Source organism: Chionomys nivalis, chromosome X (genome assembly GCF_950005125.1).
Source record: "Chionomys nivalis chromosome X, mChiNiv1.1, whole genome shotgun sequence".
In the NCBI taxonomy this organism is placed as follows: Eukaryota; Metazoa; Chordata; class Mammalia; order Rodentia; family Cricetidae; genus Chionomys; species Chionomys nivalis.
The window spans coordinates 95661136-95679502 of NC_080112.1; the positions used below are offsets into that span (position 1 = coordinate 95661136).

Consider the following 18367-nt stretch of genomic DNA (forward strand, 5'->3'; position numbering starts at 1 on the left):
GAAGCTGGATAAGATGAATGTTACTTATAAAGTTATATATCTCATTGGACATATAAATTCTATCCACATTAGGGGGGCTTGTCTTAAGATAAATATATCTTTGTGACCATCATCTTCCATTTAATACTCTTATCTCCATAAAGTTGGCACCAGTATTTTTTTATATTTTTATTCTTTTTTTAAAAGAAAACATACTATCATTTTTTTTCATTTCACATATACCAATCCCAGTTCCCACTCCCTCCTCTCCTCCCCTTTCCTCTACACCCCCCCCCCCCCCCCCCCCCCCGCATCCAGTCCTCAGAGAGGGTAAGGCACATTGCTTTGGGAAGGTCCAAGGCTCTCCCTACTATATCTAGGCAGAGCAAGGTATCCATCCAAAGAGAATAATTCCCCAGAAGCCAGTACAAGCAGTAGAGATAAATCCTGGTGCCACTGCCAGTGGCCCTGCAGTCTGTCCCAGCCATGCAATGGTATTTGTTTTTAACTGAAGAGGGAAATCAATGCCACTTAAACCAAGAATCTTCTTCATTCAACCCTTCAGTCATTTGGTTCTCATTATAATTTTCTAGTAAACTAGCTGATCTTTCTCCTCTACTTCCACCTTCCTCCCTTAATCAAGCACTTTAAAGGCTGAGAACAGAATTATAATTGCCAAACGTCAGAGTAGCATAAATAGTGCTTTAAGGTTGCATATATGAAAGAATTTGACAAATGTCATCCAACAGGTAAAAACTGAGAGGCTCAAAATGTAGGTTTTCAGAGTTTTGTTTCTTTCCTCTACGTCCATCACCTTCCCTAAATTAAGCCTGGTCGACCACTTCAAGGTCCTAATACCAGCCAGGAATTAGCATTAAAACAGCTCTTGCCTCCCCAACGACCAAAGTTTGAAAGCCTCTCCCCAAGACTAAGGATCTCAAAATAGCCTTCTTTGGATTCTTCAGACATGGACCCGTTTTGAATTTTTAAAATTGAGAACTGTGGGAGGATGGGTTAGGAAGGAAAAGCGGAACTTCCTTCTGTTTAATTGGTTTGATTTACACATCTTTGAAAGAAGAGGCAGTGCCAAACTCACTGGAGAGAAACGTGTGCTTAACAGAAACAAAGATCCCAAGGACTGAAAACTTGAAGATATATATATCAAAAGATGCAAAATTGGGAAAGGTGAGTAATTCTAAGGGTTCCTCCACTTCCCCAGCATCATGCATCCCCACGCCCTGACCCAAATCTCACTTGAAGCCGCTCTCTCAGTGTGTGATTGGGGAATTTCATTCTCCTTAAGATTCCCACGTCCTCACAAAGCCACCCCGCCCCACCACCACCCCGTGCACTCACTCCTCAGGGTGGTGATTATTTGTGTATGTTTTGAAAAAAGTTAAGCTCACAATCGCGAACCCGCTCCCACAGCTGGTCTTAAGGGGACTAGTCAAGCGCTAAGACACTGGCCGCCAGCCCCCTCCCCCATTGTGAGTGACCTCCCCCCAGGTACTGGATTCCTCCTTAGCTGTCCCCATCCCCGGTCCGACCCAAAGAACAACTGTTAGTCCAGGGCAGTACAGTCGGGACTCTGTGGAAGCAGCAGAAAGGTGGTAGCGGGAGCAGAGTCCCCGGTCCGTTGCCGCGGGTTTAGGACAAGACGGCAGGCGGCGACGAATAACTGTTCGCCTCGCCACCTTTTAAGTGACCATGGGCACAGTTCTAACTCAGGTGTAGCCGGCCGCAACTGCTGGCCGCCACTTACCTGTAAGTCCCCCTCCGCCTTCTTCCCCGTAGCCTCGACGCCTTTGCAGGACAAAGTACTCGTTGGATCTTTCCATCAGCCACAGCTTCAGCGCATTTTTCAACAGCACTTCCTCGGGCTTCAGCCACATCTCGAAGAACTTTGTGCCGCCTCAGGAGCGGCGACCTATTTGTCCTCCTCACCTCTCCCCTCCCAGCCTGTCTTCACCCCTCTACTTCTCCTCCCACCAAATCTGCCTTTGGCGGCGGCGCCTCGGGAGGTTTGCCACACTTCCCCCCTCCCAACCCTGCCTTCTCTCCCACGTAGGCAGAGAGAGTGCCAACTCCCTCCCACGGAGCAACCGCCAGACTGGGAAATAGTCCCGCTTCGTCTCCTCTTGGGAGTTGTAGTTTTCTATCCGTTTTCCTGCACCCTTTCGTTTTAGCTCGAGACTACATTTCCCGCAATGCATTGGGGTAAGAGTTGGGTGGGTGGGGGACGCCTTCGAAGCGGTCCCGCCACCAGTTAAGTGAGTTTTGCCTGTGGTGTAAAGTTAAAGACGTTTTTGCTTCAAATAGGCTAACCCGGGGTATGATAGCAATGCTTCTAGTTGTTTTATAGTGAGAGGACTAATTTGTTGAAAACAAAGTTTCCGGCATTTTTGAGTAATGTCCCATCCAGGAAGCAATAGCCTGCAGCAACTTGCATTTAATCAGCGCCAACTGGGTACCAGGTGATTTCTCAGGTAACTCTCCCTGAAGTCTTTACAAGTAGATCCTCCACTGCACTCGCTAATAAATGGAAAGTGCTAGAAAGAGAAGTGACTTATCCAAGGTCTCACAGTTGGTAACAAGATTCATTGTTCAAAATTCTTGCCTGAATTAAATTCTTTTCGCTCATAACGGAAAATTAGAAAACTCCGAAACCACATACTGTTTTCACACCTTGTAAATCTCCCTTACCCCATGCCGCCTCTGTTTATTTACTGGTATAAACGATGGAAAATCTAACATTTTAGGTATTCAAACTACTTATGAGGGTATTTTCTTTTCTTACACTGTTTAAAGAAAAACAAAATTCCTTGTAGGGCAGCCTTCATTCCTTGGTATCTTGGCAATGTTGCACAGCTACTTACATGCTAACATGAAAGAAGTCTTCTGGGAGGAATTATTTGAGGGCTGTTTTTATTTGTCAAGCTAACTCAATCCCTGGAGCTAAAGAATAGACTGAGAGTAAAATAGGCTTACAGAAAGAATTCCGATAAAGGATCAGACAAGTTGACAGAGTATCCAAAATGAAGATATATGGCCTTGTGGCTAAAACTATGGGGTGGGACACACTCAGACTAGGAGTCCTGGAACTACTGAACTCTTTGCCTTGAAGGAGTGTGTCCAGGTTAAATCTTTGGAGATGCGGGCTGTCACAGAAAGTTTTTGTGGATGACAAACAACAGCAAAACCCTCCAAACAACAGGACCACAACAAAACCAATCCCCCAAACAGGACAATCCAAAAAGCAATAGGTAGTGGAGCAGCTCTCTTCAGAGGAGGAGGCATAATTCAGGCTCCCTTTTAATTTCCATTGTCAGTCAGTACCCTTATGGTTATAGTTATGGCAAGGAGCATCAGAATGGATGGCTCCTTTACCCTACTCTGAACCCAAGCAGGGCCAGTCAGATGCTCCACTATAAGATCAGGCCCTTTACATCTCAGAGCAGAGAATTTAGAACGCTTTTGGCTTTTGTAAACAAACATTTTGCTGATTATATAAACTAAACAGTTTTCAAGTTAAATTATGTATATCATGTAAAAATTTGTCTTGATCATAATCTATTTCAAGTCTATTTCAAGTGTTTCTCTAAAAGCACATTAAGAATAGAACGGGGTTCTATTTGCTGTTCAGTTGTGTGTGTTACTGTAAATTAGGATTACAAACGATCTCGACTATCCCTGCTAGTATTGTCCTGGCACTTAATGTACACTATGCCATGTTTTAAAATAATCTTATGCTTTTTCTTGTTTATAAGTGCAGTTTCAGAGAAATTGTTATTTTCCGGAGTCCTCACATCCAAACAAATGGCAGAGTTGGGATCTGAGCCTGTATTTATGACTATAGACCAAAACACTATATTGTCTATGAGTATGGTCCGTAGATACAAAAGCAATGTATCCAATGCTACTCACTTCTCCCAATTCCCCCAGTCTAATACTCTCATAGTTTGAAACACTACTGTTTACCAAGATGTTAAGCTAAAAACTTTGGAATAAACTTAGGTTTCTTATATTTTTGGTTGTGAGCCTAGCCTTTAACAGCTGAGCCATCTCTCCAGCCCAAGCTTAGGTTTCTTTCTCTCCCTTTCTTCCCACCTCCATTTGCGTCTCTCTCTCTGTGTGTTTCTCTGCACAATATTTTTAAAAATCTATCTTGTTCTTCTGTGGTTTAGAGTGACTCCACATCGTGTTATTGCTATACAACTTTAAAAGCATCCCAATTCATTTGTTTGCTTTCATTTTTATTTTCTGAACTATATATTAATCCACCCAACAGCATGACATGAGGGTATATTATCCAGAGGTCAGTCTTCCGGATGACTGGCTCGTCTAAATAGTGGCCTCAAATACCTATGAGAAAATGTATGAGGGAAGAAACGCCCAAAACCAGTTCCAGCAACAGTGCTAGGGAAAGGCTTCCGCTGTCACTTGGTTTCTGGGCTAATCTGAAGTGACATGAGCTATGTTTATAGAGTTTTAGTCTATAGCAGATTTGGGCGCAATAAGATTCAAAGTGTGAATATTCGTCTTAAGGGACAGTCATTTAAAGTGTTGTTTCTCCAAGTGTGGATCCCAGACCAGTATCATCTGGTCACCTGGTCACTCAGACCTACCCGCCTTACACTTGGCCTGCATAACTAGAATGTATATTTTACCAAGGTTCCCCAGAAGCTTGTGGGACAATAAAGCTGTGGGTGCATCATTGATTTAAGGTGAATTGGTTATTTGAAAATCAAACTACTCCAAACTGGTGGCCATTAATCATGCTTGAAGTAAGCCCCACGTAGGCATCATTCATTAACCATGTAAGCCCTTTCAACATAAGGTGGCTTTATTGCTCCTTTTAAAAAAGGTTCTGTTAGTACCTGCTCATTAAGGTTTTCTGGGACAATGGTTCAAAACTGGGATATCAGTTGGAGTTACAGCTAAAAAGGGAACTTGCTGTTAATCAGCCATAAACATTTCTATACTTTTAAACACCAAGAACTATACCCATGAGTGCTTCCCATTTATGAAACTTCTTGCATATTAAAAAATTTGAGGACTAGAGAGATTGCTCAGTGGTAAGTGCTTACTGTGTTAATCAAGAGGACCTGAATAAAAAGCCTAGAGCATCTATCCATTCATATAAACACAGTGCTGGGGGTAGGGACAGAGACAGGGTGACTGCCACCCTAGCTCTGGGTTCAATGACAGACCTGTGTCAAGGGACTAAACCAAAGAGTGATAGAGCAGGGCACCTGATGTCTTCCTCTAGCTTTTGTGCGTTCCTTTATGCACATACAATGCACACACATACACATACATGAACATACACCATGGCACATAACACTGAAAGTTGAGGACTACTGGTTAGTACTTCTCCAACTTTTTTACTGAAGTAGCTTTGTTGGTAGAGGCTATCTCTGCAGGTCAAAGTGACCACCACAATCATTAATTTCTTTTATTCTCGTGTAGTGTATTAATTAAGTGCTAGTTGTGCTTATACTATAAAAATTAACTCCAAAGAAAAACAGTAAGCAAAAAAATAACTAGAAATTTTACAGTCTGGGTTGATAATTCTTTAGCAAAATATTTTTACAAATAAACAAGGATGAATGTATGAAGGAGATAAGGAATGTTCCTACCATTCCAGTTGTCTCTATAAATGTTTGTAGTATTTCTGATTGGGTGTGGGGTAAATGTATATTTCTAACATAGGACAACTCAAATTCCACCAAACTCATACTCCCCTATTTCTTATGTTTGCAACTCATTGTGCAAATATTATCTACAGTTAAAAGAATTAGCCTATGTTGTGATATCATGTGAATGCATAATATAAAGTCCGATGTTTAAGCTAAAGTATATCAAATGGCAGTAGCAGGAAGTAATAAAATTTGCAAGTGGCATCAGATTCCTCTCCTTGAGGAATTCCTCCCAAAGTTACATCTAGAGAATGATTTATATGTGAATGTACATGGTAGTTCTATCCATAATGACTAAAATGGTGCAGCACCGCAAGGAATGGACAAATGTCAGATTCTCATATGATGGCATATACTCAACAATGGAAAGGTACGAATTATTGGATGTATACACTATAATATGGGTGAAGCTTGAACATATTATTCTAAGGGGAATCCAGCAACAAAGCCTTTATTGTACAATTCTGTTTGTGTGCTGTCTAAAATGGGTAAATCCATAGAGACAGAAAGCAGACTGGTGAATGCATAAGCTGGAAATGGGAACAGGAATTTATTATTGGCATGAGGGTGTGTTCTGGGATAACGCAATAAGGATCTGAGTTCAAATCCCAGTACCTATGTTAGCAAGCTGTTCACTCATTCCCCAAAAACATGAAGCACTAGCTCTGGGTGGTCTAACAACCTTTTTTGGCCACTACACTGTGCCATGCCTCACCATACATATGTAAACCCTCACACAGGCATGCTGTGGAACAACCCTTTACACTGTAAATATGTATTGCTCTCATTAATAAAAAACTGATTGGCTGATGGCTAGGCAGGATTTTCAGGGCAGAGAGAATGCTGGGAAGAAGGAGGGCAGAGTTAGAGGAGTGCAGTCAGATAGAAAGGAAGGAGGACATGCAAGAGAGGTAAAAGCCACAAGCCTCGGGGCAGCACATAGATGAATAGAAATGGGTTCATTTAAACTGTAAGAGCTAGTCTGGGCTATTGGTCAAGCATGATGTATAATTATCTGTGTGGTTATTTGGGAGTGACTGCTAGGACACAGAAAAACTCCGCCTACACAGATACATACACAAATAATTTCTCTCTAAGTTAAAAATATCTTTTTCACTGAAGCAGCATGTACAGGGCCTGCACAGGTCCACCAGGTCCTCTGAATATGTACTGTAGCTTTCAGTTTAGTACTTTTGTGAGAATCCTAAATGTCTGAACGAGTGGGTCTCTGATTCTTGTGTCTGTTGTTGGGGCTCTTTTCTTTTTCTGTTGGCTTGTCTTATCCAACTTTGATATGGGTTGTTTTAATCCTTAGATGGAACAAATCAAAATGACCCCCACAAACTTAAACCCTTTAAAACTATAGAGAATACTCATATTGCAGGCATGTTGTCACATAAAATGTGTACACTCATTTTGATAATCATGGTCCTGAAGTGATCCAAGCATCTATGGATTCTTAAAATGCTTTACAAAAGATAAGATATATTCTGATTCATTAACAACATCGTATCAGTCATACAGTCTAAAGAAAAAAATGAAAGAAAGCTTTAAAATACTGAAATAACCCTCATGTCATAAATGGCACAAATACAGGTTAACATCAAGATATTTTAACCTTGTATTTTATTACTGATAAGCTTTATTATTTACTTTGTTGACATCTAAAACTGCTTCACAGTTTGTTCAGAGCATAATGGCATCTCTTCCCTTTTTGCATGAGGTCACATGTAAAGATCACACTAGAGGTTTAGTCTGTACTGATCAAATATATCAATGACCGTTTACATCCAACTATTCTTTCCTCTCAATACAAAGTGTATTATACACAAAAGTGAGTATATGACAGCTAAAGTGAACATCAGATGCACTCTTTCATGGGAATATTTTATTTACATTTTATATTTAAAGAGAATCAGTACAAATCGAAGCATATTTACAGCATTTTCAAATCAGTGTACAAGAATGCAATGGTTTCATCCATTATACAGTCAGCAAACAAAAATACATGTCTGTTCTATCTCTGTCTAAATTCTGCTGGAATTTGAACTCACTGGGAACAAAACTAATGGACAAGCCACACGAAATAGAAATAAAGTGCATTTTTAAATAGCTCTATTTAACTTTGGTGGTTGAAGCTTCAAACTTTATATTAAGGCACCTGGAAATTCCCCCTTCCCTTGATTCTTTTTCAAACACCAACAAAATGCATTCACAAAATTATAGATATATGGACAGGATTTAAATTTAATATAATTAGAGCCTGTTAGGTCAAATGTAAACTCAATTTTCAATGTCAACAGTGTTTGGGAAATGCTGTCTACAGACAAATCTTACAGAACATTTTCTGTAGATGAATTCTGCAGAGTAGCCTGTTACCAATTTTCTGTGATTTATTCTGCTATGACTATGTTCCCATCGTAGAGTAGTTTCTATTCTGTGCTTCTGAAAATTTCAAGTTTGAGAAATAGTTTACAATATTTTGTAAGAAACTTTTTTGTGTCTATAATCTTGTGTGGTGTCACTGATATACCGATCAACCAATTCAGTTCATATTTTCTGACAAACTATGCTCACACTCACATGAAATACATACACAGCTTAAAAAGAAAAGGTTAAAATGAGCATTTTGCTTTAATCTTGTTCTATCAACGTAATGTATTTTAAATCGACATTTCATGAAGCACTAGCCTACGTTTGCAATGCTTTTGACAATTCCAGATCAATATAAGCACCTGGAGACAAACCCTGACGCAAATAGCCCAAGCTAAAGTAGTAGCAGTGTTTCATTATGATACTATCACAAAATAAAAGCGATTACAGCTACTCCACATATTGAAAGCAACATATTTTTATAAGAAAGTTGTTATACATGAAAAACCCGACTACTTGTAGACAGTTCTGAATGTTTAAAAATGTCGTTATCACTATCATCAAGAGGAAACTTGCCTATGAAAAACATTATAATGAGTTTGTGGAAAAGTTACTAGGTTAAATATGCTAAGCCATTTAGCTATAGTATAATATTAGTCATATCAGCACTTTCACACTTCTTTATTACGTTTACCCAGTTCATTAATAGTAAACTAGGTCCTGATTGGCAGTCCTGTTATTCCTAACGGTTCAAGTTTCTATTGACACAGATTTTATGATTTAATTTCGCGAACAGCGGTCTCTTGATGGGGGCTTTCATCTTCTTCAAAGGTTGGGTTGTCAACGTGAGGAACAACATCCACAGCCACAGAACTTGCTTCATGGTTTACCAGCTGTAGATTTTCATCTGAAAACAGAAGGGGAAAATGTAGGATGATTCCATTCGTCTCTCCTTTCAAGACAGAATTCTGCATCACATCTAAGAGGGCTTCCTCATTCAAGGTCATTATACTCTGATGATTATACCGCTTTCTGTTCCTTAATACCATGTGGCTTTTTCCATATCCAGTGTGGGGTGCCTGCCTATATTCATAGCATTCAGGGCAGTGAGGAACAAGCATTCTTGTGCCTTCAAGGCTAGCCTGAACTACACAGTAAACTTCGGGCTGACCTAGGCTACAGCATGAAATCCTGTCTCCAAAAAACAAAAAAATCATAATTTATATTGTTTCACATAAGGCAACTATGGCCCTATTGATTTATGGTTCCTATATTTGATTCATGTACATGTGTTTACTTTTACCTGGATTATAGTCTCATTAACGACAAAAGTTACATACTTTACTTTTTTTTCTTTCCTAAATATAACAGTTCTTAAACCTGGCTGCACATTACTACCACTTGTGCTATTTAACCTAACTGTATAGTAAATAAAATATATAATCATCCTTAAAGAAGAAAGGTGGGGATGAAAAAACATCTAAATAACTTCATGCCAGATGGCTAAAGAAAAAGAAATGGGTTGTATAGTCGTTACTGAAAGTATTCTATCTTTATTCTAGAATTGAAAGGTTAAGTAAATATTTCTTGGATAAGGAAAGCCTTCTCCTTCCACCATGACTAATAGGAATTCCAAGTAAGGCCGGTAGGATGGTCTAGAATGAGCCCTTGCTGTGGAGCTACAATCACACACAGCCAGCAGCAAAAACTCAATGTCTTCCAGATCAGAGGAAAAGGAACAGAGAAAGGAAGAGAAGGAAAGCTTTGTGAGGAAACATGTTCATTGTAGTCTTGTTCTTTGAAAGAATTGATCAGAATAACCACCCAGTGGCTATGAGTGTGCCTAATGCCCAAATCTTGCTTTTGCTATATCAATCTCCAAGAAGAGACCTCTTGAAGAAATGGCAGATTCTGAGACAGGGAGTGTACAAGATTAACCTGGATTCTAGCCTAGGTGTCAGAAAACTATAACTCACGGAGCCAAAGCCACATTAAGAGTGCTTTTCACATTTTAAAATGTTTTCAAGACAAACTAACCCTTCCCCCTGAAAGATACACAAAAAGAATATGCAACAGAAATATATGTGGTTTTCAAACCATAAATATTTACTACTTGGTCCCTTAAAGAAAAAAAAAAGTCAACTTGAGACTGAAAGCATACTATGGTACCAGAAAGTAAGGAAGTCAAAAGAATAAAGAACCCAACTTAAATAAGTTTCTCAAGACAGAAATGAAGAATCTATGAGCAATGGACAAATCATGAAACTAACAAAGAATGAAAGAAGTATCTGTGATGTCACTTATTACCAATAAATGAATAAAATAGAAAGGGAATGACTCTTCCTTAAATTTGAAAATTAATGTGTGGGAAGAATGATAGAAATAGAAAGTCACTATTTGGTGAATAGTTCAGTAATAAATTATAACAGGAAGTATCAATTATTGCTAAAGTTGGCCAGTAAAGGAGCCACGACAAAAAAAATATTTGCAAGGTTTCCAAGCATCTATCAAAAAGATATTTAATAATTACAAATGGAAAATGGTAACTTTGAAGGGAAGAATTTGCCAGCCAGAACCCTTAACCAAGTGAACAAAGTTAAAATCATTTGTAATGAGAACATCGTGTGCCTCATAATATGTGCTGCTGACAGGCACAGAGCATCATTCTCTGGCATTCTTACCAGAAATGGACAGTGATTTAATTTTCATGAAGCAGCAGACAAGGCTAAATAAAGGAACATTTTATAAAGTAATCTTCAAAAATATCAACATCATAAAAGGCAAATACTAAGGAACTGTCATAGATTGAAGATCAAGGAGACTTACAAGTACAGGAAGCGTGGGGTCTTGAGGCGGAAAAAAGGACATGCGTGGGCCAGATGGTAAAGTTGAGGAAGATCTGTAGTTAATATTTCCTCAGGTCATTTTCTAGGCTCTATGCAAGTATATGGTTATATAAGATATTCATATTTGCAGAAACTAGGAAAGGGGTAGATGAGCACTCTCAATACTATTACTAAAACTTATTTTCAGTCTAAAGTTATTTCAAAATTAAAACTAAAACTACATGTAATTGGGCCCCATCCCTTATGAATTCTTATTAAATTGCCCTAAAGTGCTCTTTATATGCCATATTTTTTTTTAAAAAAAATCTCTCCCTGTGAGTCTGATGTACAGCATGGTTGACAACCAGGGGCCTTAGTGGATATATTCCCTGTACCAGAAGTATCAGTATCACCAGAAAAATTGCTATAGATATACATTTTCAGTACCCACTGCAAACCCACTGAATCAACAAGCCCTTTAGGACATTAAGTAGGTAGTTAACTTTGAAGACTTGTATTCTAACAGATCTGATCCCAATGATGTACTACATAGATGAAGTAATTATGCATTTGCAATTATAAAAATCAACTGCCACCACAACTGACTTTGAGATACCATCTCATACCAGTCAGAATGGCTAAGATCAAAACACCAATGATAGCCTATGCTGGAGAGGATGTAGAGTAAGGGGAACACTCCTCCATTGCTGGTGGGAATGCAAACTTGTACAACCACTCTGGAAATCAGTATGGCAATTTCTCAGAAAATTGGAAATCAACCTACTGCAAGATCCAGCAATACCACTTTTGGGCATATACTCAAAGGATGCTCAACCACACTATAAGGACATTTGTTCAACTATGTTCATAGCATCATTATTTGTGATAGCCAGAACCTGGAAACAACCTAGATGCCCCTCAACTGAAGAATGGATAAAGAAAATGTGGTACAGTTGCACAATGGAGTGCTACTCAGAGGTTAAAAAAAAATGACATCTTGAAATTTGCATGCAAATGGATGGAAATAGAAGAAACCATCCTGAGTGAGGTAACCCAGATGCAGAAAGATGAACATGGTATCATACATATCATGGTATGTACCCACTCATAGCTGAATACTAGCTATAAAGTAAAGGATAAGGAGCCTATAGTCCATGACCCTGGAGGAGCTAAGTAACAAGGAGAACCCTAAGAGAAACATACATAAATCCCCCTGGGAAGGGGAAATAGACAAGATCTCCTGAGAATATTGGGAGTATGGTGTGGGGAAGAAGGGAAGGCAGAAGGGGAGGAGGAGGGGAGAAGGGGAGGGGGAGGAGAACTAGAGGGAACAGAATGGTCCAAATGGGGAAAGGACAGAGAACAAGGAAAGAGATATCTTGATCAAGGGAGCCATTATGGGGCTAGCAAGAAACCTAGCAGTAGAGAAATTTCCAGAAATCCACAAGGATGACCCCAACTAAATCACTAAGCAATACCTTAGGGTACCTGCACTGGCCTTGCCCTGTAGTTAGATTGATGACTATCTTAAATGTCATCGTAGAACTTTCTTCTACCAACTGACAGAATCAGGTGCAGAGATCCACAGTGGAGCACTGGGCTCAGTTCCCAAAGTCCAGTCGAAGAGTGGGAGAAGTGAGAATACAAGCAAAGAGGTCAAGACCATGATGGGGACACCCACTGAAACAGCTTACCTGAGCTAATGGGAGCTCACCAACTCTGGCCTGGCAGTGAGGGAACCAGCATAGGACCAAACAGTCCCTCTAAATGTGTGGCTGGGGCAGACTGTGGGGCCAATGACAGTGAGACCAGGATTTATCCCTATTGCTTGTTCTGGCTTTTTGGAACCCATTCCCTATGGAGGGATATTTTGCTCAGCCTAGATGTAGGGGTGAGGGCCTTGGTCCTGCCTCAAAGCAATGTGCTAGACTTTGTTGACTCCCCATGGGAAGCCTTAGCCTCTCTGAGGAGTGGATGGGGGGTGGGATGGGGGGGAGTAAGGGGGGAAATGTGGAGAGTGCAGGAGGAGAGGAAGGAGTGGGAAATAGATTGGGCATGTAAAATAAGAAAAGGGTTTTAAAGAAAATTATAGGAAAAAAAGATGGCCCATGATGTGGATCCACCCCACCCTGACCAAAGGTCAGAGAATTCAAGCCTATTCCTGTTCCTTAATTTTATTTATTTATTTATTTATTTATTTATTTATTTATTTATTTATTTTGGTTTTTCGAGACAGGGTTTCTCTGTGGCTTTGGAGCCTGTCCTGGAACTAGCTCTGTAGACCAGGCTGGTCTCGAACTCACAGAGATCCGCCTGCCTCTGCCTCCCGAGTGCTGGGATTAAAGGCGTGCGCCACCATCGCCCAGCTGTTCCTTAATTTTAAAATAGGAGGTTTGACCTAGGGAGTGGCTACCTATAGGATGCTTGTTCTAGTCTTGCTTTATTCAGGAAACGATGGCTTGATGTCTCAAGTATCGGTTATCCTTTGTGTCATGTTAAAGCAGTTTTTTAACTTCTCCCCCACTTTGTATTGGGGGCATAAAAGTGTATGAAAAATAAAATTGGGTGGATTCAGTATTCAGTATTCACTGAGTTACCCTTGTGGTACTTAAAAGAAATCAACGGCCATTGTAATCAGTGACAAACATGTCAGATCCCCAAACCGGCAAGATGCAATCACAGACAAAATTGAATGTGATCTAAGGGATCATTTATTCAACACAAATTTCCATATCTTAGGTGGCAGCATGTGCTGAATGGGAAACAGGTTAACAGAAGACACCTTCCTCACCAAGAGGAAATAAAAATTACATGGTACAATTTAGTTCACTAAATGCATCCATAGAAATTTGTGGGTGTGGACATGAAAGTGAAATCAAGGCTTCTGAAAGAGTCTGCGAGGCATGTCTGCAGAGGGGGAGCAGACTTAGACTGGGAAAGGAAGAGCGGAAGTATGACATAGAGAAACAAGGAGCTGAAGCTCTGTTTATGAAAGATGAGAAATTAAGGGGCAGATCTGAGAAAGTGTATTGAATCAACAGGAAAGAGGGAATGAAGAATCTGGGGAACTAGGGATCTAGGGACGAATCCTTAAGGCCTCAAAGTGGGCGTCACTAGCATTCATCCAGGAAAGAATGCAGGAGGAACATGGACCATTATTTCATTTGCTAGTCAAATGATCTGTAAAGTCTCTCTACTTCCCCACCCTCTGAACCAACCCCCACAAGAACACAATCAAGTAGGGTGGAATTTTGTATATAAAAAATCTAACACAATTTAAATTATCTTTTATCTTCATCAAATTCTCTTACCACACCATTATGGGAACACAAGATTATGACAAAAAAACAATGACTCAGTATTATAGCTAGAACAATCCACAGATAATTAACATTCCTATGAATGTACTGAAGGAAATGTCTGAAGATCAGATTGCAAGAAATACAAAGTTTGTTTTTACACAGTTGTGTGCCTTGTGACGTCTTCAGAAATGGTATTTATGGCACTGATAAACCTACAGAGGGCAAAGGTTTATGGCACAGAAAGCTGAAATGTTCACAAGCTATTGGAGTAATTCATTTCTTCCACTTTTACACTAAAATCAGGTGTCTTCAAGGTAAGGACTGAGGGGAAACTTTCAAACTAAGAAAAACTTGGAAAAAGTTAGAGGTTAGAAAAGGAAAACTAATTTATAGAGAGACTTGATATTTTTAGAGGAAAAAGTAACAAAATTACCCCCAAATTTCTCCATCCATATAAAATTACTAAGCTGTAATAATAATCCACATGAATTCCAAAATTAATTATGTTCAATCTTAGTTTCTAACAATTGATTCATAGCCTAGAAAAGTCAACAGGTGGCAGCACATACCATTGTTAAACCTAGTTTCCTATCTGCAAGATGGATTCCTGAGAATATAGGCATAAACCTAACTGTTGTAAATCAAATTCTTCTATTATTCCAGGAGTCATTTATCCTACATTCTGATTTATCTGTCATAAACAATGGCTTCTAAAATTTAAAGTTTCTCCTTCACCTCAGTAAGAAGTTAATGGCTCAGAGAGCAGCTTTCCAACAAAACCTCTTCTTTTGTGAATAATCCTAATTCCTCCGGCATGCCGTCTATTTTAGGAATATTTGAATATGTATATACTCTTTGAATATGCGTATACTTTCTGGCAGGAGTACATCTTTCATTGCATCATTTTAAATAGAAAAAGAACTTGGAATGGCATAATGGATGAATGGAACCACCACTAAAAAGCAAGACTACGTGGCTAGATGTGTGGCCCACAGTGGACTACTTGAGATGAGCTCACTGCTCTGCAGTACGGTGCTTACTTGCTGACTGCACATGTTCCTCCAGAGGCGGCTCATCTGCTCCCTGTACCGAAGCATAGCCAGATGATGCGGTCTCGCTGCGATTGTCCTCTTCATGGGGAGAAGCAATATTAGATGCATCATTGGAAACAGGAACTTGTAAAGACACTGATCCATCTTCAACATCCACCTGTGGTAAGCATTCAAACAAATTGACTTTCAGAGTACATGCATTACATTGACATAGGGTTATGATGTTTTTCAGTGGTGATAACACAGAGTAATATTTCTTAACCTTATAAACCTCTACCCCATTTTCATGTCACAAAAATCTCTTACTGGCCCCAGTCACGGTAGTGGGAGTAGGCATTGGCTATACCAATGGAGTACATATGTCTTCATCTGGCTGATCTCTTCACCTCAAACATAATGGTGGGAACAAGGTATATTCAGTATACATTAATATATAGTTCCCAGCCGGGCGGTGGTGGCGCACGCCTTTAATCCCAGCACTTGGGAGGCAGAGGCAGGTGGATCTCTGTGAGTTCGAGACCAGCCTGGTCTACAGAGCTAGTTTCAGGACAGGCTCCAAAGCCGCAGAGAAACCCTGTCTCGAAAAACCAAAAAAAAAAAAAAAAAAAAAAATATATATATATATATATATATATATATATATATAGTTCCCAAAAGAGAACTGAAAATTGCTCTCATCTCATATTTCTGTTCCGTTAAAAAGATTTCATCGAGTTGACATTTATCTTGAAGATACGTTTTTTTCATTTACCAAGTACAAAATTGTAATTTGATTATACTTTCTCAAATGGTCATGGTTACTTAATGACAAATCTGTAACTTTGCAATAAATGACAGGCTTAAAACAGAAAAGTAGGTAAGTTGGTCGTTTAGAGTTCTAATTCTGATCCAAATACTAAGTACATTTGCGAAGAGAGAAGAAGGAAAATGGATATGTCCACGATCGTGTGAGCCTCTCTGTGGCTATGAAAGAAATAGGTCTAGTTTTTGGTATCAACTAAATGATTTGCACATTACCTACCCAGAGAGAGAAGGATGTTATTGTCATAAATGCCCGGGAATATAAATACCACACTGCTGAAGTTCCTTCATAGAAAGAATATAGCAACGTTTACCTCAATTCCCAGAGCTTTGAGAATGTCACACTTGCACATGGGGCAAGTCCTGTGTTCTAAAAGCCATGGGTCCACACATGTCTTATGGAAAATATGACTAATGAAGGAGAAAAAAGATAATGTAGTTACAAGATGTGAAACAGAAACCATACTTTGCGCCCCCACCACCACCACCACGGACACATGCACACACGCACGCACACAGAGATGACTCTTAGCCGTTGCAAGGATATCTTTTCCCCTTTTAAACATACCATTAATAAAGAGGCCACAAGAATAGATTCTGGAGATTTCATAATGCAGAGCTCTTAAATATAGAGGCCCCATTACTCTAGCCTCAAAAAGTTATTTTTAGTATTCATAACTTGAAAATGGCTAATGCTACTTGACTTAAGTCTCTTGGCATTTCACATGTTACAATATTAAAATTATAAGTTCCATAACTCTAAAATGGAATCATCATTCTCGGCAACAGAATGATAAAGTACTGAGTACGACACAGTACCCATGCTTCAGGCAATGAAATGAGCTCCAAGAACAGCGCTATTTAACAGCTAAGAAGACAAGCTAAGACTAACCTTCTGGAGAGGAACTGTATTTTAAAATCTAAAGAGTAAAGACTTCAAAGTAGGCCACTAAGTTGAGCTTATGTTTTCTCAAAAGAAATGTTAGAATGAGTTTAAAATAAATAAGCAAGTACTAAACACACAACACACACACACACTGATGACTAGGTTTCTCGGTTTCCTGCAGGGAAAACAAACTGTTGAGAACAAATTGTACTGGATTTTGGAAACTATAATTCAATTTTAGTGCTATATCAATTTGGAAGCATTGAAAACAGTTTTCCTTCATCATGCTAATTTTAAGGATGTTATTTTTATGGATATGAAAGAAGATGAAACTTACTTGCAGGTTAGGATGCGCACCAAATCATTTGGTTTATAGAGCTCAATACACACAGCACAGCTATCTCCATCAGGGCCAATTTCCTGTGAACAAATAGTTACTGTTACTCAAACAAGAAAAAGCAAATTAAATGTCAGAGCTGGACCGGCATATGCACAAGCAGTTAACACCTAGAAATTCTTATACAAAGAGAAACATTACTGAGAATGCAGCTATGAAGTTGCAGTGGGTGATTTCAATTCATTGACCTTTGGAAGAGGCAAAATAACAAAGTCTACAAAATGAAGAAAGAACAAATTAAATCATGTAGTACTGACTTCAACTCTTTTTCCTGTCTTGAGAATTTATAGAAAGTCATCTGTATATTTTCAGATATGTTTTCTCTAAAAAGGTAAGGCATAATTTACATATAGCAAACCCCAGTCATTTTTACAGTCTTGCATGTTCTTAAAAACATGTAGTAATCTAATACCCACCACAATCAAGATAAAGAATAGTGACATTACCCCCAATAAATTCATCCATATTCCCTTAGTAACTAAGCCTTCCTCTCATTTTCAACCTCTGTCTATCACTGTTATGTTTTCAATCCCGATACCTTAGGCTTTAAAAACTAATGCCAAATAAATGGAATTATGTACCATCTAACCTCTGAGTCTTACTTCCTTCATAATTATAAGGTCTTTGATAGTCACATATGTATGTTACTGCAGGTAGCAGAAGGACTTGCTAACACTTTTATTACTAAATTGTATTCCATGGTATGAATATTCCACAGGTTATCCATTTATCAGGTGATGGGAATTCAGATTCTTTCCAGTTTGGAAAGAATTACTAATAACTATGTTTAGGAATTTAATGGGGATATAGGAGTTTCCTTTCTTTGCAGTGAATATCTAGTATGGTAAATGCATTTTAACATCATAAGGGATTGTTAATCTGTTTTGCAGGGTAGACATGATCATTTAGTATTGTCACCAGAAGATACATAAGAATTCCAGAGGTTGTACATATTCATCAGGTCTTAGCAACCCTAATGAATGTGTACTGGTAACACATTTGGTTCTAATTTTGTATTTTCCTAATGACCAGTGACACTGAGTATTCTTTTGT

At 39.1% G+C, this 18367-nt stretch overlaps 2 protein-coding genes across 3 annotated transcripts in view; both read right to left on the bottom strand.

Moving 5' to 3' along the window:
• The window catches only part of Tbc1d8b (TBC1 domain family member 8B), a 79806-nt gene extending 77822 nt beyond the window's left edge, over positions 1-1984 (bottom strand). The window contains exon 1 of the mRNA XM_057760080.1: positions 1742-1984. Coding sequence (XP_057616063.1) covers positions 1742-1871 — 130 coding nt within the window. The 5' untranslated portion in view covers positions 1872-1984. The remainder of the gene's footprint in view (positions 1-1741) is intronic.
• Positions 1985-7307: 5323 nt separating this feature from the next.
• Rnf128 (ring finger protein 128) overlaps positions 7308-18367 on the bottom strand; it is a 107222-nt gene continuing 96162 nt past the window's right edge. For both annotated transcript variants that reach the window (XM_057760576.1, XM_057760574.1), the window contains exons 4-7: positions 17255-17337; positions 16346-16442; positions 15219-15387; positions 7308-8958 (exon numbers count right to left, since the gene is read on the bottom strand). In XM_057760576.1, coding sequence (XP_057616559.1) covers positions 8825-8958; positions 15219-15387; positions 16346-16442; positions 17255-17337 — 483 coding nt within the window. In that variant the 3' untranslated portion in view covers positions 7308-8824. The remainder of the gene's footprint in view (positions 8959-15218; positions 15388-16345; positions 16443-17254; positions 17338-18367) is intronic.